We start from the raw sequence: 26,586 nt of genomic DNA, 5'->3' as shown, positions 1-26,586 counted from the left end.
AAGGACAGGAAACAGGAGAATGTTTTTCCCCCCATGGCACAAGCTTTGGCGTATCGGAATAAAGGCCAGAGAGACCAAAACTATCTCAAGGAGACCTCTTGATCATTAATATTAATTATTGCTCAGCATGACAGCTGGAAATTAGATCTATGTAATTACTATACTTTGTTAGCAACTTAAGCTAGAGCAGACAAGTCTCTTTAGCAGGCTTTTTGCAACTCCAGGCACAAACTTGGCAAAGGCGTAAGGGCCCAGTAAAAACTGATATGGTTCCCAGACTTGTCTCACAGATGACAGGCTCAGAAATGAGGTGGCTTCTTAGAGATGGTTTCTGCTGAGTCTGAAGCAACTTATCCTTCTGGCAAATTTGACCAACTCATATGGTGTCCTTTGCACCACTGTAACCCCATGTAATATTCTGTAATGCTGAATTGCTTGGCAGTTCATACAGAAAATAATTTGATCAGGGCTTTGTTTTTAACTCTTAGTGCCTGTCAAGCAGAAAACAAACCTAGCAGGGTGTTCTTCCTTCTTTCCTTCAAAAGTCTCTGTGTGGCTCGCTTGTCAAACCCTTAAAAAGTAAATCACATCTCGACAGGATATCAATGTGTGTGATACTGAGGCGATACTATGACAGACACTTTTCTTATCAATCCCAAATGAGGCCCTAACAGTAATCTAAGATCCTATTTGCCTAGGTGAAAATGTGAGAAGTAGCAACACCACTGCTTATGCAAACTTACTGTATCACAGCTCTCTCCCTGCCCTGCCACCCCAATCCTCTGGCACAGCCCAAGAAGTTGTCAAAGAAGCTACAAAACGGGATGGAAATGGAAAAAACATTCCAGCTATTCATTAACATGTTCTTGGCATAGCTGTCAACTTTTCCCTTTTCTTGCAAGGAATCCTATTCGGAATAATGGAATTTCCCTTAAAAAAGGGGAAAAGTTGACAGCTATGCCAAGAACATGTTATTGAATAGCTGGAATGTTTTTTCCATTTCCATCCCGTTTTGTAGCTTCTTTGACAACTTCTTGGGCTGTTCTTGGTAGAAACACTATTGGGACTTAAGGTGGTTTTGTTTGTTTGTTTGCTCAGCACATGGCTAATTAAATTCGACTGATGAAATGACATGTTAATACCAATCATATAATCTAGTACATGGAGACCAGATCACTTTACACACAGTAGAATTGCTTCTCATGCCATTGAAATCTCAAGTGTACACTCATTGAGAATGAAGTATGACAGCTATATGATAACACAACTGCAGAGTTCACAAGTTGACCAGTAGTGTAAAACTCCTATAAGGATTATAGATTGTACGTCTTGGGGCGCGGGGGGGGGGGAGTTACTTTAAACTTCATTTTAACAAGTGAAAAAAAAATCTGTATAGCAAATTTTATATAATAAACAGGATAACATTCTCGTCTTAATTAGAACTAAACAATACATCAGAAGCCATTAGATTATTATATGATGGACTGTGAAAACGCAGGTGCTCATTGTGGAAGTGGTTAGACAGGTGACCATACCTAAACCACATTTTCTGGGGAGAATATCTGAAGAAATAGCTGAAACAAAGGTGACAGTCATTGCAGTTCTGAGGGTGACAAACTAAAAATTATGGTGCTGAGATGGAGAGGTTTCAGCTGTCTACTCTGGGGTCATTATTCCTCCTTAAGACAGCTAGGGTAGAGGATGGGCTCTACAAATCTGGGTGTCTCTGGAAAGAGTCCACCACTGCCTCAATCATGGCACTGCATACCCTCCATGTATGTGTTGGGGTGGTGGCAGTGCAACTGTGGTTGATGACAGCATCCATATGGGGTGGGGCATGTGCGTTTGTTTATCAGGTTGTGCTGTGTTGCGCTGTTGGTACAGTGGTACCTCAGGTTACATAAGCTTCAGGTTACATATGCTTCAGGTTACAGACTCCGCTAACCCAGAAATAGTACTTTGGGTTAAGAACTTTGCTTCAGGATGAGAACAGAAATTGTGCTTCGGCGGCGCAGCAGCAGCAGGAGGCCCCATTAGCTAAAGTGGTGCTTCAGGTTAAGAAGAGTTTCAGGTTAAGAACGGACCTCCGGAACGAATTAAGCACTTAACATGAGGTACCACTGTATATGTGGCTATGCAATTGGCAGAGCATGTGGTTTATTCGTCCTGGGTGTGCTGATTGGCTGCCACAGTGAGCTTTACTAGGGATGCGCTGTACACTGTGTTCCCTGTTAGCTTGTATTCCTGTACTGGTGAGTATGAGCTGCTTTCCCCAAAAAGTGCTTGGGAACTCTCCTCTGGGTAACAACTGGTAGGCCCTGTTTCCATGGCAATGTCAGCTCTCTGTGTTTTGATGGCTTCTTTTCACTCCACTCAGCCAGCATTCACCCCTTCAAGGGATTCATTGGATCATGAGCTAAACTAGTGTAAATTATGCTGGCTTCCCCTAGTTAGGATCTTGCTGTTAATCCTCTGTCCTAAATACCTCAGTCAATTAAGTAATCTATAATCTGAAAGCATTCAAACAACCCTGGACCAAACAGAGTTTTTAACTTTTTACCTTACAGAACAATAACTTTTGGACGTAAGACAACATTTTAGATTCATAATAAATCAGTGAAATACTTAGGGATTTTTTTCCTGAAGAGTAAATGAACAGTGGCAGGCACTAAAATATAATACTTTGGGAAAGGAGATAAAGAAAGATGTGAAGAGATGGGAGTATCTTAAATTATCCTTCTCAGGAAGAATTGCAGCAATAAAAATGAATGTACTTCCAAAGATAAACATATTTCCATGACAAAAATAAAATGAAATTATGGCAATAGATCATTGATTATTTTGTATGTGGGGAGAAACAGAAAAAAGTTTAAAACATTATGTATTAGTAGGAAAGAAGAGGGCCTTTCCTTACGAGATTAGAAGACTTAATTGTATATAATTGTATAAAATGAATTGCAGACTAGTATATTGAGAATTTATATATTGGAAAGCGGTTGGTGCTGTGGTTTAAACCACTGTCCCGCTTGGACTTGCCAATTGAAAGGTCGGTGATTTGAGGCCCCGCTACAGGGTGAGCTCCTGTTGTTCGGTCCCAGCTCCTGCCAACCTAGCAGTTCGAAAGCACACAATGCAAATAGATAAATAGGTACCGGTCCGGCGGGAAGGTAAACGGCATTTCCATGCGCTGCTCTGGTTTCGCCAGAAGCGGCTTAGTCATGCTGGCCACATGACCCAGAAAAACTGTCTGTAGACAAATGCCAGCTCCCTCGGTCTGTAAAGCGAGATGAGCGCCACAACCCCAGAGTCGTTTGTGACTGGACTTAACTGTCAGGGGGTCCCTTTACCATATTGAGAATAAAGTTTTTGTTTAGGAGAGTTTTTGTTCAGGATCCTCCAGCACAGTGGTGGAAACTGTGGCTCTCCAGAGTCTCCCATCTTCTGAGGAGGGACTCATGGAAGTTGAAGTCCAACAGCATATGGAGGCCACAGCTCCCCTATCCCTATCCTACAGAAAAATATATTTTCAATTAGGGTAACTGTAATGGCAGCATGGCCAGGCAACTGCTAGTTACCCAGCACCACCTCATCACTGCTTTCTCCATTGTCACACTTCTGCTCCAACTATGCTGCTATCACCTTCTCCTCTTCCCCTTTCAAGCAATATATGGAGAGGTCCCACTCATGCACCTGCCCACTGGGACTGGTTATACTAAACGCCCAACTTCTGTAGCACAGGGGACAGCTAACAGTGCATTGTCATAAGAATAGCCCTGCTTGACCAGGCCAGAAGCCTGTCTAGTTCAGCATCCTGTTCTGAAAGTCACCACTCAGACAGTGAAATTTGTAAATCCAAACTTACAAATCCAATTAAAATATCCAGTCCTCGACCCCCTCCCCACTTTCTTCAGTTACTTATGTTATAGCTTTCCTCACTGCACATCCTGTTTGTGTCTATCTACTAGTGCACATAACACCAGTCTTGAAAGACCTACATTGGCTCCCAGTACGTTTCCAGGCACAAATCAAAGTCTTGGTGCTGACCTTTAAAGCCCTAAACAGCCTCGGTCAAGTATACCTGAAGGAGCGTCTCCACCCCCATCGTTCTGCCCGTACACTGAGGTCCAGCGCCGCGGGCCTTCTGGAGGTTCCTTTACTACGAGAAGCCAAGTTTCAGGGAACCAGGCAGAGGGCCTTCTCGGTAGTGGCACCTGCCCTGTGGAACGCCCTCCCACCAGATGTCAAAGAGAAAAATAACTACCAGACTTTTAGAAGACATCTGAAGGCAGCCCTGTTTAGGGAAGCTTTTAATGTTTGACAGACTATTGTATTTTATTGTTTCGTTGGAAGCCGCCCAGAGTGGCTGGGGAAACCCAGCCAGATGGGCGGGGTATAAATTATCATCATCATCATCATCATCCCTGACATTCTATTTGAGTTATTCTCACTGCACATTTTTATATCAGTCCTGCTAGTGATTTAAGTTGTTTACAATAGTTCTTCAAATAATCAATACATTTTCCCCATTCTATAATAAAACATTTCGCTTCATGATTTCTTAACCTTCTGGTAATGTCTTGGCGTTTCCTAATGCTAACATACGATTGTGGTTGAGGCTAAGGAAGAGCAACTGAGCATCTCATATTACTGTAGTGGGTGCAGGGATGATCTCTGCAAAAGGTCGAGAGGAATGTTCTTTGAGCTTCATAACCTTTGTACAATTCGCCTGGTGGATGTGGATGTTCAGTAGTAGTAGGGTATCGGTAAATCTTTACTTGAAAGTCAGTAAGCTTGTAGGGCTCTCCAGGCCACTAGTTTTGTAGTAATAATTTTGCATGCGCGTACACACACACATATATATGTATATGTATGAAAAAAAATATTTAGAGGTTGAAAACTGCTGTACTAATTGAGCCTTTAAATATAGTGGGAATCCTCTCCAGCATGGAAGCATTCAAGCCCTGTTTCTTCAAAGTACAACTACCACTTTCCCCATTATTATTAGGAGCTCATAGGCAAGTGTATTCAGGGGTCCTGTGTGAAACCCCTGCATTCTCAAAAATATGCTCCCTGTCAAATCAAGTGCTGTTCTCTGTGTGTTTTTGAATCTTCCCAGACTACAAAGGTGTGCCCACATGGAGATTATAGGAAAAGAAGGAATTTATTAGAAAAAATAACACGATTTTAACAATACAGTAAAGCTTAACAGTATACATTTACAGCACTAGGTACACATAACACAAGCATGCATCTAACTTAGAAAAAAGGGAAGAAGCTGTTGCAGAATTTACCTATCCTAGCACTCAGTAAAGCACTTCTGAAACCGTGTGTGTGTGTGTGTGTGTGTGTGTTTGTGTTTGTAGGTGATAGAAGAGCTGGGATCAGACATTGAGCTCAGGAATGTATACCCAAAGTGATTTCAGATGTAATGACACTTGCAATGTGGAACTATTTATGATAATTATAAATATCCAGAATGCAGCAGCTAGACTGGTGACTGGGAGCGGCCGCTGAGACCACATAACATTGGTCTTGAAAGACCTACATTGGCTCCCAGTATGTTTCCAAGCACAATTCAAAGTGTTGGTGCTGACCTTTAAAGCCCTAAACAGCCTTGGCCCAGTATACCTGAAGGAGTGTCTCCACCCCCATCGTTCAACACTGAGGTCCAGCGCCGAGGGCCTTCTGGCAGTTCCCTTACTGTGAGAAGCAAAGTTACAGGGAAGCAGGCAGAGGGTCTTTTTGGTAGTGGTGCTCACCCTGTGGAACGCCCTCCCATCAGATGTCAAAGAAACAAACAACTACCTGACGTTTAGAAGACATCTGAAGGCAGCCTAGTTTAGGGCAGATTTTAATGACTGATTTTTTAATGTATTTTTAATCTTTTGTTGGAAGCTGCCCAGAGTGGGCAGGGTATAAATAAATCATTATTATTATTATTATTATGGTTATTTAACAGATAGATAAAGGTAAAGGATGCAGCAAATTTAATCTTAAACATGAAAGCCATGGAGGGAGGGAGGGAGGGAGGTCCAAAGGTTCAAAAGAACCTTGTACTTTAATGTTTGAAATGGTTATGTTAAAATGTATAAAATTATGAACACCCCCCCCCTCTCTCTCCACACACACCAAAGTGATTTCAGATCTTTATTAAAATAGGATTACAGGCATAGATCCTTCAACAAGCCTTAGGTTTGAAGTCCAGTGGCAAGTTAAATATGTTCCTGAGGTGTGCAGAGAGGTTGCTCAGAGGGAGAATAGTCCCTCAATCACTTCTGAGCTCTGGCCCCTGAGTCTCAGATGCTGTTAGTCACCTTCCCAGAAGACCTATGGATCACTGGAAACATGTAATACAGAGTACGGCATTCTGTGGCAACCATGACAGCCTATACCTATGCTAGTTAAAACCTTCAAGGCGTGGGTAACAGTTCAGCCCTGTGCCTCCCTCATTGGGGAGGCTGATAATCTACAATACCTCATCTCCCTTAAGGAGAAGGGGCTGGCCATCAAGACCATGGCCTGACCCCTGCAATCACTTCCACGTGCACAGGTTGCTAGAAGGTTGGTGCCGAGGTCACCCTCCAGCCCTAGACACTAGAAAACCTATCACTTATAACTGCCTTATGAATATTTGGAAAGTGCTTGGCACCCTTTGTTGGTCCAAATATGAGACCCAGCTATTCCAGGTGGCCTGTTCCTTGGCATTTCTTGACACCCCATGAGCCCAAGGGGATCATGACAGGGGATGTACACCTCTCCTCTCCCACTCATCCTTCAGGGTTTGTGTGTGAACCTCAGAAAACTGACCAGCTAGGTAGAGGGGCTACAGTCCATCTGAAGGCCTCCCCCCACCCAAGACTCTGCCCTGTGGTAGACCTAAAAAAATTCATTGGTGCAAGGCCAGCCAACCATGGCCCGCTCCTAGTGCATGCAAATGGTCCTCGTCTGTCCAGGGGCCAATTCACGGCTGTACTTAAGAAGGCCATCTTCATGTGCAGGATAGACCCTTTAGAGTATGCCACCATTCCTTCCACATAGGTGCAGCCACCACAGCCTTCTGTTGTTGTTTCTCCTCCGCCTGCACAAAATCCCTGGATCGGTGGTGCTCATCTGCCTACAGGCATTACACTGGAACTGCTGGTCTCACTCTTCCCTGTTGATGGTTTTCTGTTCAGGTGCTGGCCGTGAGAAGGTTTGGATTTGTGGCCACAGTATCATGCAGTGGGCCCAAGGGCACACATCTTCAACATCTTGGAGTGCTCAGTTTGGCTTGGAAGACAGCACCCGTATCACATGGTTGGGTCAGAGGGGCATGCATTGGGATGACCTAATGCAGTGGCTTACATCTTGATTCACAGTTTGTGGTCTGCCAGATGTCTTGGTGATACAGCTGGGGGGGAAACAACCTAGCTGGCAGGAAGGGTATCAACCTCACCTTATCAGCAGCCTCAGACCAGGTGGTCGTTCACTCAGTGCATCCCCAAATGCTCATCCTGTGGTTGGAGATGTTGGAATGGCAGCAATGGTGGGATGTTATGGAGCCTGCATGCATAAACTGGGCATGAAAAGGATGAACGGGACAATGCTGTGTGTGGTGTTGCAATTTGGGGCTGGGTGATTTGGCATCCTGGTATAATGTTTGACAAGGCAGAACTGTATAGGTCTGATGTAGTGCACCTGGCTCCCACGGGGAATGAGGCTTGGTTGCTAGACACCGGTCATGAACACATCTGCCCCAAGTAGAGAGGCACAGCATGAGTTAGGAAGCAGCCAGCAGCAGGAAAGCTTGCATTTCTCTCAGACAGCAGATACGATGTTAGCAGAGGGTGGGATGGAGAGAAGCCAACTCGCTCAAGAAGCACAGGCAGGCTCGGAAAGCAGGAGGGGGAGCGTTTCCTCACCGGAAGAGGGGGCAATTAATCCTATGAGCCCAAGGAGTAGACGTATGGGAAAGGTATTAGACAGGAAACAAAACCAGAAATATAAGGGTCATAGGTTCAGGATATTCCGCAGAAGCAGGAAGAACTCATCAGAAGGGTCAACTGAATCATAAGGTATGGAAGCTCCGATAGAGCGTCCAAGGCTGATAGTTTGTTTTACAATAAATCTTCCACCTAATTACAACTTGTGTGCTGTGCTATCAAGATGGCAGCCTGGGCTCCTGACAATACCTACTGGAGCCTATGTGATTGGTTGCAGATGTGAGTGGTTTGGTGGTGAGAGGTGAGAGGCCAACTCGAGTGGCAGAAAAAGACATTGGGTTGGATCCTTAGCCCAGGAAAAGTGGGTGGGTAGGAGACCAGCCCCCCTCACCACTCGTCAAAGTAAAGTGCACATCATAGGGTGATCCTTAAATCCAGGATTGAGTCTACAAGCTTAATCAACCAGCAAATGTACAGGTTAATTCAAGATCCATGCCCAATGTCTATGCCAAAGCCTACTGACATCTGTAATCAGTAAAATTGTTCCCATTTTCATCCCAAGGCACTGTGTTGTATTCATTTCTACCTATCACATCCGTGACCTTGGGCTTACTGCGCCTGGGCCCACAATATAAAAATCAACAGTGTGACACTTGATGATCAGAATGGATCCTATGAATCCATCATAAATGTTTGCACAACAATTGTGCATTCTGCTGACTACATCCTCCATTTGGTTGCATAATTAGCATGGAGCTGATGTATAAGCATTCTATGGCATTGTGCAAACTGCCCAAGATGGTAACACATCAACATAAAACTAGAGGACACATGTCCACATGGATACTCCCTAAAGACTTGCACTAATAGCATATGCAAGGCGATAATTCATCAATTCTAACTGTAATGTTTCTGAAGAGGGTAACAGTTATGTGCCATCTGTATTGTGGTGCTGAATAAATGGGAGAAGGCATGCACGTATTTCCTTCTTTGAGCTTTAACATTTTTGCATTTGGAAAGACTTGAAGAAAGTTGAGAAGGAAGAGTGGTAGGAATCAACATAATCTTCATTGCTAACTGAACTGTAATGTGTCTCCCTTTAATAAGCTTTTAGGATGTGATAAATGTTCATCAGCTGAGCTTCATAACATGAATATTTGATCTATTTACTCCAGCGATTGCCAAGAATGTGCGGAAATAAATAGAAGAAAAGCAATCTCTCCTATTAGTTGCTTGCAGGGTCACATGAAGTACTTGATTTTAGAAATGACAACCAGGATAGTTCTCTTAATCATAGCTGATCTCCTGAATCCCCTATCCTCAAGTTGATAATCTGTTTATGGGCGCATCTTCTTAAAACTCTGTGCTTCAAGGCCTTCTAGATGGCCCCTAGTTAAGGAACAATTCTATGCCTTGTGCCATTTTCAACAAACCCCACTAGAGTCTCAATAGCGGCCTAGAGGCCCATTACCTCCTTACAGAGCGAAGCCACACTTCCAAAAATTCCTTCAAACATGTGTTGAGGTAGAAAACAATGAATTCATGGAGCCTCCCACAGTTCAGGGCCCCCACTCTCATCTGTTCACTGAGTTTCTGTGGCAGAAGTCTCTTTGCCTATAGCTAGTGTAGTTTTAGCCTGGGGGATTGGTATTGTGCAGGGTCATTGAAAATAAAGGGCTGGGTTCATGGACCAATTAATCATCTCATCAGCAGTGGCAGCACCATACTGTCCCCTGCAGTATGGTGATCCATACTGAAACCAGAGCTGTCAGAACTATTGAGGAAACCTACATATCAATCTAGCAGTGGCTGATTTACATCCAGGTGCCTCGTGTTTGCAGTTCCATTCCTGGTTAGTAAGTTGTTACCTGTCCCATAAATGGCCAATATAGATTTATGTTGCTGACAGCGCCCTGTTTTTTTTAGCCTTTTATGAACAGTAAGGATGGGGAGTACAAAGTTCTTCTTTTGGCCGACTTTCTTCAAAGTTAATTGATGGACTAGCAGGCACTGGCTGATCTCCCAGATGCTGAGTTATTCCAGCAACTCCAATGCGGTAAATAAAAAATTGGAAGATAAGATGGTGAATCATTACAGATAATATGAAAAGAAGAGTATGCTTCTCTCAACTTTCAACATTCACATGGCTCACTAGATAGATGTGTTCTGGGCAAAAGATGACCAATAAGCCATGTGATTTTAATTCTGAGATGCTCTTTCAAGGGATTAGTGACTAGTTCAAGTAGCCACTCAAAGCCTAGTCAGTCCGTGGCACCTTTTTCTCACTCTGCTTTTTTACCTCCATTTCAACACATTCCTGGAGACTAGCTGCCTTTGATCTTTTAGATTTTGTAAGTTTAATTGTTTGGGAACCTTGGCCTGTAGCTATCCACTACTTATTCAGAAATAGCCTCTAAGTCATGTCCTGCAGGTTTTTATATTATGGGTTGCTACAGTTCTCTCAGCTATGCTTAGGGCCACCCAGCACTCCTGGAAATGACAACAATCTCAAGCTACTTGCTGGGCTGATGGATGGAGTTGTGCCAAAGTATCGAAGGATGCCAGACCATGCAGTCAATCTAGTAGAAAATCTCATGGGGATTTCATCGGAACATAACAGCTGTATATCTGTACAATCTTTATATACAGGGGTCATTTTACATTCCCTACTCTGGAAGGAGTTAACCTCATTTTGGATTCATATATTGCCTTCAGCTCTTTAACATACAATGCTTTGGAGTAGGATTCATAGGTTCTTATATATTCTTTGATTTAAACATAAAGATGATGCCCTAGTGTTTGTTCTTCTTTAGAAATTGGAGCCACTGAATTATTTTCAAATGCTACATCATCAAGCCCAGTTAATTTGCAACTTTTGTAAGTTTATCCACTTAACTTTGAAGTTAAGTGGACTTTGAAGTGGTCTAAAAAGGAATCATGCCCACACCTTATTTTGAATTGGCACTGTTTTATTATTGGGTAATTGGCTCTTCCAATCTATTCCCTTGCCAGAGTAAAGAACACTTTAGTATTTATATAACCAGTAACCCATTAACTTGTTCAGGTTTTTGAGTTTTTTAAATTATCCTTGTTGAAGGATTATATTACCCTTTAATGCCAGCACATTGAAGTTAGATTCCTTTTTTTATTCTGAAAAGCTTATTCAGTTGGTCCTTTTGACATGCGTACAATGTGATGAAGCCACAATGGGTTTATTTCTTAGAACTACAGTAACTTGTCCAGTGGTACATTAAGTTTCATATGCAGTTTTTTTTAAAAAAAGGTAAAGGACCCCTGGACAGTTAAGTCCAGTCAAAGGCGACTATGGGGTTGCAGCGCTCATCTCGCTTTCAAGCCGAGGGAGGCAGCATTTGTGCACAGACAGCTTTCCGGGTCATGTGGCCAGCATGACTAAACCGCTACTGGTGCACAGAGGACCATGCCAAGTGCCAGAACACACGGAAACACCATTTACCTTCCACCACAGCGGTACCTATTTATCTACTTGCACTGGTGTGCTTTTGAACTGCTAGGTTGGCAGGAGCAGGGACAGAGCAACGGGAGCTCACTCTGTAGTGGGGATTCGAACTGCCAACCTTCTGACTGGCAAGTCCAAGAGGATCAGTGGTTTAGACCACAGCACACAAGTAATATGTTTATTTATATATTATCAATTCAAGTATTCTCTCCACAGAGATTCTTGTGTTGTGGGTGGAATAAATGTATTTTCTGTCTCATTTATAAAGGAAAAGAATGGAAGCCAAGTTTCACCAAAAGTGTCTATTCTTGAAGTGCCTTTAAATTCCCTTCTGTGGTGAGTAAGGCATTCTGATAGGACCACATTCCAAAGATTTCAAGATTTCAATTGAGATTTCTATAGGTTGCTTCCAGAATCGGGCTATTGTTATTTGGGCTGCTGATAATATTAAATTTAAATTTAAATTTGAGATTATGCAAGAGCAGAACTGGGTGGAAGGGATTCCCAAAATGAGTATACCATCGTGCAACTCCACCATGCATGAAAATATGAGCATATCTCCCTACAGCCTTTCCAGCTTAGGGAATAGATGCTAGTGTTTATTTGGGCTAGACGTGATGGAGCCCAGTGCCAACAAAATAAAATTTTAAGAGAAGCCTCCTGCAAACGAGCAGAGAAGGTTTGTAGGGACGGGTTATGCCAAATTGATTGCCATTTATTATCTGCAATTATGTTCCCTACGATTCCCCCCATATTTGTCCGGAGGCCTCCTGTATCGCCTGCGTATTGTTCTAGAAGAATGCTATAAAGACGCAGCTCCTTTTATTTCATATATTGATTTGTTACAGAGAGACTCAAATGACATAAGAGAATGAAGGCCCTTCCTCTTGCATCCCAAGTATCTTGCAAATGTGCACAATTGAATAGATTGGAACCAGGCTAATTGGGCATCATCCAGTTTCTCCATGAGCTTATGCTTAGAAATTGCTTTATCTCTAGGCAGAAGGTCTCTTATCCGATAGACACCTTTCTCCTCAAGTTTTTAAAATTGTCCATATTCATCCTCCTGTTGGAATAATGGATGGTCCAACAATGAAGTCAATGGTGAGGGTTTGGGGGCCAGAACTGAGTCCCATCAGCACTGCTTTAAAATGTTGGGTTTTGAATCTTTCTCCACTCAGTTTGGGATAGTTTTAGGAAAGAAAATGCCCTTACTGACAGTGAAGAGGGAGAGGCCTCAATCTGTACCCATGGAATGTCATATTTCCCCCTAATCAAGGGGATCAGAGATTTAATCTGAAATGCTGCAAAGAAGAGTCCTAGGTTGGGCAGTCTGAGACCTCCCTTAGATCTATGCCTAAATAACCTTTTGTAATTTATTCTAGATTTTCCCCCAGATGAAACAAAGAGAATTAGCTTTTGTTGCCATTTTTTAAGCAGAGATGAGAAAATATGGATGGCCAAAACCTGGGTGGGGGGGAAATGAAAACTTCGGAAGAATAGACACTTTAACCACGGCTATCCTGCCAAGCCAACTGAGATTTAAATGTTTCCATTGTACCAATTCTTGGGAAATATCTCTGAGCAGGTTTTTATAGTTTCAGCGACTAAGCTGTTTTAGATCTGATGTTAAATTGATACAAAGATAACTAAAGCCACAATGACCAATGCTAAATTCTGCTTGTGATATTAGTTGCTCACAAGTCATTGTGGGTAGGTTAATTGGAAGAATGGCTGAAACTACCGGTACTTTATTTTGTACACAACTGTGTGATGCTTGATCACATGCACACAAATTCACAGGTACGCTTCTTATAATGTTTGGTGAAACTTAGCATGTAACACCCCCAACCAATGGCCTCATTACATGGTAACATGTTACTAGAGTTCACCAGACGTACATACTTTGGATGTACGTTTATAGCTTTGTGCTAAGCTTCATATATGCAAAAACATGCAGCCTCTGGTGTATTAAATGCTCATCCAAAGCCACCTTAAGCAACTCTATGCCCAAGTGACCACATCAATCAATCTTAAGATGGCAACTCTTTCTTATGCCAAGAACAGCAATTCCAAAAATACTTATAATAACAATATAATTTTAATTAGTTTGGAGGATTAGAATTAAATTTGCAAAAACTTGTTTATAAGCACTTTACAATAGGAAACATTATCAATCCCATTTTCTTCTCTTCCCACCCACCTATCCAAAACAGAACAGAACAGATCAGTGAGATATGAAAGCAATGCTCAGGAGGTCATTCAGCAATGACAACACCAGCAATAGCAATAGCAATAGCACTCAAGAGGCCCTTGTGCCATACTCTAGCTTTCTTGAATAGCCCAGATTCTCTCCTTTAAGACCCTTGTGAAATTATTTATAGGGCATTTACTCACATAGTCTGTAGGACATCAAATATTTCTAATTATATCCAGTCATGTCAAATGACAATTATGCCTTAGCCAACTTTGCCAAACAATGCTTTACAGGGAAAGGTTAGCCAAAATGCCTTGAGTGAAGAATGGCTTGGGGGTGGGAGGACAGGGGCTGGGACTTGTGCTCATCCGAGAGTATAAAAGTGTCTAGGGCCAATTTGTGTTGTCCTTCCACAGATAGTTAATAGGTAAGTGTTGGGGGGTGATTGTGGGGCTCTGGAGGGGAGGGGGTAGCACCCCTGAATTCCACTCATGCCAGGCCATTCCTTATGCCTTTGCCATTAGCTCAGGAGAACTGACTATGTCAAATGGGATTTCAGATATGCTCCTTTGCTTCCAGTCAGTAATTCATTGTTGGAAGACTCTTTGAAAAGTCACCAGTAAGAAGAGATTTGCACTTTTTGTTTTGCAGTACTGGCCGGTGCTGAGCCTGAGCACTATTCATTTCGTATACCAGGAGGTAAGACTCTGATTGTACCCATTCTTGGGGGAGGGGGAAGAGGTTCAAAGAAAGTCTCCTTTTGGATCTGAGCTGAGAATACAGGTGCAGTGCCCCTTGCTAATTATGTACCGCATGAAATATTTCATGGGTATTGTGTTCAGATTTTATTGCACAGTGTCCATGTTAACTGATCATGCAGTTTCTGGCATATGAGGCATTACTAGCAAGTGCTCCTCCCCTCTAAGCACAAGCTAGAAGTTCCAGCTTTTAATTGCCCTCTGTGACATTATCTGATACTTCCAGAGGAAATCTAATTGCAAAGTGGGCAACCATCAAAGTGGGCAACAAGTTGGCATCCAGGACAAAGTGAATTCTCTAATGAATACCACTCTTTGGCAATGTGTACTGGAGTAGACTAGCAGAAATAACACTGTGTTTGACTGTTCCTTTATTTCAGGTTTAGTTTTGAGAAATGATAGTGAAAATCATGTCTTGCCTTCTCATTTATTTACATTATTAGTTAATATTATAACATTGGCATCTCTTAACAAATTGAACTAAAATTTTCTACCTGGGACTGCTTGAGAGCTGCTTTATGATGTATATATTTAATTCCCCAAGAGCAGAATCCAAGCGGAAAGGAAAGTAATGTCTAGGGCTGAGCATGAACTTCCATCAGAATACAAAGGTTAGGATTTCTGATCCACAACCAAGAGTATACTCATCAATCAACAAGATAAGGGAGGAAAATGGAAGTTAACAGGGAGGGTGGCAGCTTAGTGTTTTCTATGAAAAGGTCCATGGTTCAATCCATGGCATCTTCAGGTAGGGCTGGGAGAGATAACTGTTTCAAATCCTGGAAAGCTGCTGTCTGTTGGTAAACGTAAAACTGAACTTGATGCACCAATGGTTGGGCTCCGTATGAGGCAGCTTCCTGGGTTACTGTGATGACTGGAGGCTAATTACATGGAAGCAAGCAAGGTGGAAGGGACGTGGGTGGCGCTGTGGGTTAAACCACAGAGCCTAGGACTTGCTGATCAGAAGGTTGGCGGTTCGAATCCCCGCGACGGGGTGAGCTCCTGTTGCTCGGTCCCTGCTCCTGCCAACCTAGCAGTTTGAAAGCACGTCAAAGTGCAAGTAGATAAATAGGTACTGCTCCAGCGGGAAGGTAAACGGCGTTTTGGTGTGCTGCTCTGGTTCGCCAGAAGCGGCTTAGTCATGGTGGCCACAAGACCCGGAATCTGTACACTGGCTCCCTCGGCCAATAAAGTGAGATGAGCGCCGCAACCCCAGAGTCGGTCACGACTGGACCTAATGGTCAGGGGTCCCTTTACCTTTTTTAAGCAAGCTGGAGCTAGAAGCCAAAGAAACATATTCAGCTAGAGGCAGGAGGATAGAACAGCTTAAAACTAGAGCAAGAAATTCAGAGGGGAAACAAATTCAGTATGTTCCTAAAATCCAGTTTGTCTTGCAAACTTTCAAATTCATTTTCTAGCTGCTTGAAAGTATTGGTGCAATCATGAAAAGAAATAAAATAGAGCCATTCACGACTGAGTTGAGGTGTTGTGCCAGAGTCGGATTGGACACTAGCACCACTCAGCGGGTGCAGTGACCCCTTCTGCTCACCAAATGTGTGGGCAGGTGGCAGTCAGCAGGAGGCCCTGAAATGTTGCTTTCTGTGGGCTGGCAAGTGGGAGGGCCTAAGTTGGCATGGGATCCATTGGATCCCATACCAGACCCACTGCTGGCAAGTGCCCGCCCTCTGTCCCCCAGAGGGCCCAATACCTACACAAGCTCCACAAATGAGAGGTCATAAAAGGATGTTGACAAGATGTTGCGCCTCTTCCTGCCACTGAAGGGTAAATTCAGGGAATATGGGCTAACATTTTGATGCCAACAGGGTTGTGTAGACACAACAACAACAACAACAACAACAACAACAAAGTATGTTCATAAATGAGAAACAGTGATGCCGCAATAAACATCCACTTGGAATCACCCTTAATTATCACATTTCGGCTCTAATTCTGTTGGCATTCAACCACCTGAGTTCTGTATTAGAGGGAACAAGTGGGACTTGCAAACAAAATATTACTGTAATTTCTCTTTTAGAATGACCACTCCACCTTAGGCTTCTAGCCAGCCATTTACTCCCAGCAGGGCATTTCACTCTTCCTCCTCCCCAACCAGTTTTCTGTTCCCCTTAACAACTGACACTTAACATTCTCACTGGCTTCTTTTGGAACTTCTTGCCTCCTTAGGTTTTTCAAAAAGCTCCCCTTCCCCACTTCTGCAAATGTTGATGTTCAACCAAGCATGCTCCTACCACCTTGTTTCCAGTGGCCATCTTTGTCACTAGTCCTGTTGGCACTCACCACCTGAGCTTGCTACCGGACTGCTGTGATGATGATGAAGTTCTGTGGAGTACCATGACACAAAACTTTCTGCAAATTGTGCCAAGGTGTCCTGATCACTTCAATACAGATCCTTCACAGATGTTGGCTGCCCCATTAATTTTGATAGATCGACCAATCTATAAATTTGTTCATTTCTTTGCTTGAATGAGTGGGAAAACTTAATGTTTGTTCTGGTTTTACAACTTCTTAGCTTTGATGGATTGGCACGATCAATTTGGGGAATTTAAATAATGTGACTGTGGTCACCTAGTAGAGCACTCAGATATAGCAGGGCCAGGGTGGGAGAGTGCTAGAGTCCTGTCTAGTCAAGTTGCATGGGATCAGTTCCAATTTGTTACCTCCAAGGATGTGGACAGGCTGCTTGGATGAGTGAAACCAACCACCTGTCTCCTTGATCCTTGCCCATCCTAGCTCATAAAAGTGAGCGGGGAACGGCTGGGTGCTGGGCTCCATGGGGTGGTGAATACCTCCCTCTGTGAGGTAGTCTTTCTAGACTGGCTTAAAGAAGCAGTTATTAAGATTGAAGTTGAATCCCGGCAGGACAGAAGTACTGTTTTTGGGGGACAGAGGGTGGGCAGGTGTGGGGGACTCCTTGGTCTTGAATGGGGTAACTGTGCCCCTGAAAGACCAAGTGCGCAGCCTGGGAGTCATTTTGGATCCACAGTTGTCCATCGAGGTGCAGGTCAATTCTGTGTCCAGGGCAGCTGTCTACCAGCTCCACCTGGTACAATGGCTGACACCTTACCTGCCCACAGACTGTCTCGCCAGAGTGATGCATGCTCTGTTTTCTCCCACTTGGACTATCGCAATGTACTCTACATGGGGCTACCTTTGAAGTTGACTCGGAAACTACAACTAATCCAGAATGTGGCAGCTAGACTGGTGACCGGGAGTGGCCTCCGGGACCATATAACACCAGTCCTAAAGGACCTTCATTGGCTCCCATTGTGTTTCCGAGCAAAATTCAAAGTGTTGGTGTTGACCTTTAAAGCCCTAAACAGCCTTGGCCCAATATACCTGAAGGAGTGTTTCCACCTCCTCTGAGGGTCTTCTGCTGGTTCCCTCACTGCAAGAAGCAAAGTCACAGGGAACAAGCTGGAGGGCCTTCTCGGTAGTGGTGCCCTCCCTGTGGAACACCCTCCTTTTAGATGTCAAGGATATAAAGAACCATGCAACTTTTAGAAGACATCTGAAGGCAGCCCTGTTTCGGGGAGTTTTTTGTTTGATTTTTTAAATGTTTTAATATATTCTGTAAGACACCCAGAGTGGCTGGGGAAACTAATCATCATCATCATCATCATCATCATCATCACACCATAATTTCAAATATATTGAAATACTTAGAATCCATGTGCCTCCTCAACAATTTCCTCTACTTCTAAGTCATACCAATATTAGAAATGCAAAAGAATATATAAAGTGGCATTACACAGCTGCAATTCTCATGTGGGCTGTCATTCTCTGTCACAGTGTTCTCTGCTAAGCTGCAGCCATGTCTTCGGACTCAGAAATGGCAGCCTTCGGGCCAGCTGCCCCTTTTCTCCGAAAGTCAGAAAAGGAGAGAATTGAGGCTCAAAACAAGCCATTTGATGCCAAAACATCAGTTTTTGTGGTGGATCCTAAGATCTCCTTTGCAAAAGGTGTTGTCCAGAGCAAGGAGGCAGGGAAAGTCACAGTCAAGAAAGAAGGTGGAGACGTGAGTAGAGAAACACCAACTGACATTGAAAAATTAGGAATATATTTGTCCTATTCTTTATGCTCTTTGTTGAATGGTCTCTTGTTTCCTTGCAGACTGTGACAGTTAAGGATGACCAAGTCTTTCCTATGAATCCTCCCAAATTTGATAAAATTGAGGACATGGCCATGATGACCCACCTCCATGAACCTGCTGTGCTGTATAACCTCAAAGAGCGTTATGCAGCCTGGATGATCTATGTGAGAACAGTTTAACATTTACCATTGACTTCACAATACAGATTATTATTCCACAGAGAATCAGATTTACTATCCATCTTTTCTTTACAGACCTATTCAGGTCTCTTCTGTGTCACTGTCAATCCCTACAAGTGGCTGCCAGTATATAATCCTGAGGTGGTAAATGCCTACAGAGGCAAAAAGCGTCAAGAGGCCCCTCCTCACATCTTCTCCATCTCTGACAATGCCTATCAGTTCATGTTAACTGGTGAGTAGGTCAACCTACCTCAAAGTGATTACAAAGTGACAGTTCCCGAGACTGAGTCAACAGCTTTTCCAGAAAGTCTCATGCACGATGGGGTTGCAGCTAAGAATTATTTCTGTAGCCATTAAAGCTCAAACGAAGGAAACCTCAACTCAACTGTCCTCTGAAACACCAAAACCTAATAGCACTGTGCCAACATTTCAGGGCATTCTTCTTTATTGCTTTGTTAACTTGTAATGAGCTTATATGTAGTTTTAGAACTATTTAATAGTTCAGTATTTTCTATAGCAGCTTGCAGTTGGAAGTAAAATGCACAAGAGACATCAGGATTATAGTGAAGAGCAGTAAGATGTGAATTTATGGCATGCATACTGAAATAAGTGTTGGTTATGAATAATAACTGATAACAAGTCAGGTTGTTTTCATTCTTAATGGATGTAAGGGACTTTAAAATGAAAAGAATTATTAGAAAGGGACCATCCAGATTCTGAACAATCATAGCCTAAAATTATCAGGCTATCCTAGTGTATTTTAAATGAATATTCCTTATTTCAATAATTGGGCTCATCCACATTTCCACTTATCCTGTGTGTCTGAGCAGTTTCCCCCTTGCCCCATTCCTTTCCCAGGGAAAACCTACTCTTTAGTGCTAAATAAGAGCAAATGTTAATCCGGAGAAAACCTGAACAGCTGTTTGCTTCAATTGAGGGCTAAAGCATGGTTTTCCTTGGAGGAAAGCAGCGGGACAAGAGGAGATGTGGATAAGCTAAGTTACACTGTTGTTTCTTGATTTTCCTAGATCGTGAGAACCAGTCCATTCTAATCACGTAAGTATGCTTATGATGAGTATGATTCTAGTCAAAGCAAGCTTTGTGTGCAAAGCACTGTTTGACAAAGTGGTCTTTCCTTCTGTTTTTGTTGACAGTGGAGAATCTGGTGCTGGAAAGACTGTGAACACAAAACGTGTCATCCAATATTTTGCAACAATTGCTGCAGCTACTGACAAGAAGAAGGAAGAACCACAGCAAGCAAGCAAGCTAAAGGTGAGTTGTATATCTAAGAGGAAGCTAACCTTTCATTTTTGTTAACTGCTGTAGTTATAAAATACATAACTTTGCAATAACACTTTTTTCAGGGAACACTAGAAGATCAAATTATCAGTGCCAACCCTTTGCTGGAGGCTTTTGGGAATGCCAAGACTGTGAGGAATGACAACTCTTCCCGTTTTGTAAGTCTTGTGTTCAGAAGTACCGTATTTTTCGGCCCATAGGGCACACCTAGTTTTGGGGGGGGGAAATAAAGGGGAAAAAATTATCTCCCCCCCAGGCATGGGGCTGGGGCGGGGGAAGCCCGAGCTTCCCCCGACCCCAGTCCCCAGAACAGGCAGCTCTCCAAAAGCCATGGGAGAGCTGCGCGACTTCACGCAGCCCTCCCACGGCTTGCAGAGAGCTGCGCGAAGCCCGAAGCCTGGGGCGCGCTGAGTTCAGTGCACCCCCACGCTTTGGGGTGCAGGCAGCTCTCCACAAGCCGTGGGAGAGCTGTGCGACTTTGCGCAGCTCTCCCATGGCTTGCGGAAAGCTTCCTGAAGCCTGGAGAGTGAGAGGGGTCGGTGCGCACCGATGCCTCTCGCTCTCCAGGCTTCAGCAAAAGCCTGCATTCGCCCCATAGGACGCACACACATTTCCTCTTCATTTTTGGAGGGGAAAAAGTGCGTCCTATAGGGCGAAAAATACGGTATGTTGAAGAGTGTACCAGTGAGACTATTTCATTAATTAGTTTTGTGATATTTTCCCTAGCATTGGTTGAAAAGAATCAGGGCCAATGTAATGCAAGAAATAAAGTGTTAGATTTGGGCATGAGTTACCCAGCCACAAAGATCACATTAATTGCTTTAGCACTATATTTCTTCATGCTAATTCTGTCTTACACAATTATTGTGATAATAATAAATGGATTAAGAATAGTAAAGCCCTATCTAATGATAGCTAAAGATAGAAACAAGGAAATAGATTTGTTTGAGTAGGTTTTACTCTGCGTATGACATATCATTGGGTAAGTCCCCATATGTCTGCAAGATATAATAATAATAATAATAATAATAATAATAATAATAATAACAACAACAACTACTATTAAAAACACAATGAAAAGGAAGAACCAAAAGACCTTTGGTTTACAAGACATTGTACATATAAGACATTTATGGTTCTTCCTTTTCATTATGCTTTCTTAGTAGTGGCTGGTGTACACCATTTTTGTCCCGTCAGAAATGTATAAAATCAGTAAAATGGCACTGTGCAGATAACGAAACACATGCAAAACATGGTTTAAATGTGTTGTAATTAAAATGCCATTTCTCCCCATAGGGTAAATTCATCAGAATTCACTTTGGTGCTACAGGAAAACTGGCTTCTGCAGACATTGAGACATGTAAGGAACTTTGCTAGACCATCACGCAGTCTCCTTCTTTCCTTCCTTCATCTTCTTTTCCTTCTTTCCCTCCCTGACTTTTACTTAATTACCCTTAATTGTGTTGTCAGATCTCCTGGAGAAGTCCAGGGTTACTTTCCAGCTGAAAGCTGAAAGAAGCTACCACATCTTTTATCAGATCATGTCCAACAAGAAGCCAGAACTAATTGGTAAGAGGCATTTGTTATAGTGGCTGCTGCTGCTGTTGCTAAAATCTTGTGTTGATGCTTGATTATTCAATGGATGAAAATAAATCTGTATCTTTGCTTCTCCTTATTCAGAGATGCTTCTGATTACTACCAACCCATATGACTTTCACTTTGTGAGTCAGGGTGAGATCAGTGTTGCCAGTATCAATGATCAAGAAGAGCTGATGGCAACTGATGTAAGTAACTTGTAGATTGGAATATATGAAATTTGATCAGATCAGTTTTGGGCTGAATTTATTCAGCAGAAATTAGATTTCTTGGGGTGATGAACCCTTGCTACAATTTATTTGGGGGAGGGAAGCATTCTAGAAATGCTGGGGGTCAGGAGTCTTGCTAGAAATGGGAATGACAGCAGCCTCCCCTCTCCCAATCTCTCCATTAAACATAGTCTTGTTGCCTTGAGTAGTATAAGTGGCTTGCCTTTTTTTGGTCAGAATGCACCCTTGGAACAATGTCATGATGTGTGTGTGTGTACGTGCGCACGTGTCAATGTAGGAGGCCAGCAGAGGCGGCAGTAGTGGCATCCTTCCCACATACCCTTGAATTTGCCACACGTGGCAACAGCTTTCCTTGACGCTTCCTCCCAAAATGTGCCTTGGGAAAATGGTACATCACGCTTTAGTGTTGTTTGCAGAGCATTCTCTCTCTCTCTCTCTCTCTCTCTCTCTCTCTCTCTCTCTCTGCGTGTGTGTGTGTGTGAGAGAGAGAGAGAGAGAAATAACAGGCCCCTCATGGCCAGTGAGGCAGACCACAAATACCTCACCAACAGAATGCCCCAGAACAACACTACACCATGACATGTTGTTCCAAGTGGGGCAATGTGAGACGAAACACAGGCCTCTAATTGCCAAAAAGGGTCACTCAGATTTACCTCCTTATGGAGCAGCAAATTTGAAAGACCAGTTGCAGTCAATATTATATCAGACAGAATTTTGACTTTGATTTGGTTGATAGGAAGCCATTGACATCCTGGGTTTCACTGCTGAGGAAAAGACAGCCATTTACAAGCTAACTGGAGCTGTAATGCACTATGGGAACATGAAGTTCAAGCAGAAGCAACGTGAGGAGCAGGCTGAGCCAGATGGCACTGAAGGTATTTGGAAGGCATGTGGCAGGATACTGCGATTTTCCAGAAAGAAGGGCTTGCTCTATAGAAATTTGTATTAAAAATCCAAAACAAATTATATTATTATTGTTTATTAAATTTATATATTGCCCTTCATTCAAATTCACAGGACAGTTAATAATAATAATAATAATAATAATAATAATAATAATAATAGAAATCTTTAAAAGGCCATAGGTAGTTTAATCAGCCAAAGGTCAAATGATTAACAGCAAGCGATTGAGGTGAATGCTCATTGTTATATAGCCATCCCATAAACAAATAAGAACAAATGCTCAACGAAGACCAGGCACAATCTAACCACCACATAAACTTTGTGCAAGCAAACCAGGATGAATGCTGAATACGTAGGTTGTCTGGAGAAGCCCATAATTTGTATTCCAGTGCTGATAATCTCTCTCATGTCTATGCTTAGTTGCTGACAAGGCTGCCTACCTCATGAACCTCAATTCAGCAGATCTGCTGAAAGCTTTGTGCTACCCCCGAGTCAAGGTCGGCAATGAATATGTCACCAAAGGCCAAACTGTCCAGCAGGTAAATGCCACATTAGCCAAAATGCATGGTTTGACTTAACTATCTATGATTCACTGCCTTGATAAGAGGTGAATCACATATCATTATATCAACCATTGATTTCACTAATGATTAAATCAAACATATTTCTCTGCTATCAATAGTAACTCCTGCTGTTATCTTGCCTTCTTAGGTGTACAACAATGTAGGTGCTCTTGCAAAAGCAGTCTATGAAAAGATGTTCTTGTGGATGGTCATTCGTATCAACCAGCAGCTGGATACCAAGCAAGCCAGACAATACTTCATTGGTGTGCTGGACATTGCAGGCTTTGAGATTTTTGATGTAAGGAAATAGGGAGAAATTAAAAAATAATAATTGTAAAGTGTTAGGATATTTCCGTTCCACCTAAAAGGGAGCAGGCTTTGTGAGTCACATTTCCTGTTCACAGGTTTTATGTTTCCTATTGCTTTCGTTTTCTCTGTGTGTCTGACAACCTTGCCATTCTGGTCTGTTTCAAACCCTCAACCATCATGGACTGTGAGACTGGCAAGAGGACATGCAAAATGTCCTCTTTGCCTTTCCTGATGACACAGTCGCTCCTCTTGAAGGAAATCTCAAGAGAGAAACAGTGTTTTGTATCGGCCAGTACAAAACTGTATTACATACTGAAGTGTGACTCTGGCAGCTGAAACATTTCAACTGATACAAGTTGCTATTCACTGAAAACATGCAGCATTTTCCTATACTGTACTATAAAATGTGTAATTAATTGTAATTAATCTCAAAGAAAAGGCACATCTAAACTGATGCCTTCAAAGTGTTTCAGCATGCAGCACAATACTAGAAGCCACATACCATGCAGGAACTGAAACACTCAGAGGATTGAACTGAACCATACAAATGCAAAGACTAAATGAGGCTGAGAAAAAGAACCCATACAAGTCTAGTTCTGTGGGCAAATGCCTGCAGGAGAGGAAAGAAAAGTGCCAAGCTGCTGTAGGGCTGTTTCATGTTACTGAAAATGTTTCTTGTTTTTCTGTAGTACAACAGCCTGGAGCAGCTGTGCATCAATTTCACTAATGAGAAACTGCAACAGTTTTTCAACCATCACATGTTTGTGCTGGAGCAAGAAGAGTACAAGAAAGAAGGAATTGAATGGGAGTTCATTGACTTTGGAATGGATCTGGCTGCCTGCATTGAACTCATTGAGAAGGTAACTTTCGCAGTATGAATACTTGGTATGCTCTGAAATGTTGAAGTTACATGGGAGAACATGCATGCAATTTGCAGTCCTTTCTTAAGTGCACCCCAGCAGAGGGGTTGCAGGAAACTCCAGTGTATTGAACATTGTACCATGAAAGGAAGTGGGTTGGATGTGGCAGGTGATTGGATCCTGCCCAAAGAATCGTATACAAAATCTTCACAGTTCTAGACTCTGGGGCCTTCCATGCATTCTTGTTTCATGCAATAATCATGCAATCGTAACTCAATTTATTGAACAGGATGTAGATATAGTGCCAATTTAGTAGCACTTGGATGCATTGAATCAAATTTCCCCACAACTGTATAAGAAAAAATGATTTTTCTAGACCAGCCTATTTATTTTGATAGCATCAAGTGTGTCCGTGGTGCTTCACAAAGAACAGGCCTGGCAGCCCTACTCTAGGGAGTTTACAATCTAAAAGCAGACACAAGGAAAACAACAGAAGGTGGGGAAGGGAAATGGAGACAGGTGCAAGTGGAGGAAGACTATATTACTGTTACTCATACTTTAGCTTTTTAATGGTATGGCATTGTCAATAGAGGCTTGTTCTAAAGCAGGTGTGGGGAACCTGTGGCCCTTCTGATGTTGCTGCACTCCCACTGTCATCAACCCCAGCCAGTATGGCCAAAGGTCAGAGATGATGGGAGCTGTAGTCTAAGAGCATCTAGAGGGCAATAGGTTGCCCTTCCCTGTTCCAAAGGTTTCATGGGCATGATAGCAATGGGCCAGAAATACTCAGGTGGCTTCTTTCATAGGGAATATTGTTCAAGAATAAATAGAAATAGGGTATACACTCTCTCATAGTAGATATTTGCTGAGATTATCCAGCAGGATATATTATGGAACATGTGTATCCATATGTACCTTTTCGGTTGTAACAATTGGTTGATCTGCATCTGGTATAAACCTGTATTCCAGGTTTTAATGGGACTTGTGCTTGCATATTTGAACTCAGTTCCTTCTCAACTTCTCTGCTCCAACAGAAAATTCTTCATGCTTTCCCAAAGGCAAGTGTTTCCAAAAGCTGACTAAGCAATCTCTTTATTATTGTTATTCCTTCTAGCCAATGGGCATTTTCTCCATCCTGGAAGAGGAGTGCATGTTTCCTAAGGCAACTGACACTTCTTTCAAGAACAAGCTCTATGACCAGCATCTTGGAAAATCTGCTAACTTCCAGAAACCTAAGCCTGTCAAAGGCAAGGCTGAAGCCCACTTTGCCCTGGTGCACTATGCCGGCACGGTGGACTACAATATCACTGGCTGGCTGGAAAAGAACAAAGACCCTTTGAATGATACAGTGGTGGGTCTGTATCAGAAATCATCCATGAAGACTCTAGCTTTCCTGTTTGCTGATCGTCCTGTAGATGCTGGTAATGGCTTTATAATCAACCCTCTGACTAATGTATATATAAAGAAACATTTATTCCAATATAAAAGTATTATTCAATAAATCTAAGGTCCCTTTAATATTTTTTCATGTTAATTTTAGATGGTGGTGGTGGCGGCGGCAGTGGTGGCAAGAAAGCTGCTAAGAAGAAGGGGTCTTCCTTCCAGACTGTGTCTGCTCTTTTCAGGGTATAGTATAATCTTTATAACTCTTTTCAGTGTGTGAATTTAAAAGTGCTTTATGAAATGCCTGTATTTGTCAGTATTTGTGTACCAAACCATTTTGGATCTTCTGAGAGATATGCTGAATCTAACTGAATTCATGGAATAGTCTTCTTTTCAAAAAATATCGCCACAGATTTAAAATACATGCCCACATCCTTCCACATAATTCAAATATGAACAGAGTACAGTATGTAAAATATCCTTGACTGCTCTAAGTCTCTAAAAAGAGGGGATCAGTATTGAATACAAAGGCAAATAAATCTTTATTGAAATGCTTCATGTGTTACTTTGCCTAAACGATGTGTCTGCATGCTGCTGTGATATTTATTAAAGGAAGAAATGTGGAATGTGGCCCTCCAGGTGTTGCTGGACTAAAACTTTCATCATCCCTGAGCACTAGCCATACTGGTGGGGATGATGGAAACTGGGAGTTCAACAACATTTGGAAATTTACAGGTTCCCTACCAGGGGGACTAAGGATTAATTCCAAAGAAGCAGTATACACTTAAGGGAGCTCCT

General features: G+C 42.6%; 1 protein-coding gene and 1 long non-coding RNA gene across 2 annotated transcripts in view; one reads left to right on the top strand and one right to left on the bottom strand.

Annotated features, from left to right (window-relative positions):
* The window catches only part of LOC309521947, a 183,512-nt gene that overhangs the window by 79,555 nt on the left and 77,371 nt on the right, over positions 1 to 26,586 (bottom strand). The gene's annotated exons all lie outside the window — the stretch shown is intronic.
* The window catches only part of LOC309520991 (myosin-4), a 56,519-nt gene continuing 43,938 nt past the window's right edge, over positions 14,006 to 26,586 (top strand). The window contains exons 1-17 of the mRNA XM_082203098.1: positions 14,006 to 14,024; positions 14,249 to 14,296; positions 18,166 to 18,391; positions 18,487 to 18,630; positions 18,721 to 18,877; positions 19,674 to 19,701; positions 19,800 to 19,917; positions 20,010 to 20,102; positions 21,241 to 21,304; positions 21,415 to 21,513; positions 21,625 to 21,728; positions 22,507 to 22,645; positions 23,094 to 23,212; positions 23,385 to 23,534; positions 24,235 to 24,405; positions 25,520 to 25,826; positions 25,946 to 26,031. Of these exons, the coding sequence (XP_082059224.1) occupies positions 18,188 to 18,391; positions 18,487 to 18,630; positions 18,721 to 18,877; positions 19,674 to 19,701; positions 19,800 to 19,917; positions 20,010 to 20,102; positions 21,241 to 21,304; positions 21,415 to 21,513; positions 21,625 to 21,728; positions 22,507 to 22,645; positions 23,094 to 23,212; positions 23,385 to 23,534; positions 24,235 to 24,405; positions 25,520 to 25,826; positions 25,946 to 26,031 (1,983 nt within the window). The 5' untranslated portion in view covers positions 14,006 to 14,024; positions 14,249 to 14,296; positions 18,166 to 18,187. The remainder of the gene's footprint in view (positions 14,025 to 14,248; positions 14,297 to 18,165; positions 18,392 to 18,486; positions 18,631 to 18,720; positions 18,878 to 19,673; positions 19,702 to 19,799; positions 19,918 to 20,009; positions 20,103 to 21,240; positions 21,305 to 21,414; positions 21,514 to 21,624; positions 21,729 to 22,506; positions 22,646 to 23,093; positions 23,213 to 23,384; positions 23,535 to 24,234; positions 24,406 to 25,519; positions 25,827 to 25,945; positions 26,032 to 26,586) is intronic.

This window comes from Podarcis vaucheri (genome assembly GCF_965113315.1).
Source record: "Podarcis vaucheri genome assembly, chromosome: 2".
Taxonomy (NCBI): Eukaryota; Metazoa; Chordata; class Lepidosauria; order Squamata; family Lacertidae; genus Podarcis; species Podarcis vaucheri.
The sequence above is the reverse complement of the archived record's forward strand: the minus strand, read 5'-3'. Positions and strand labels throughout refer to the sequence as shown.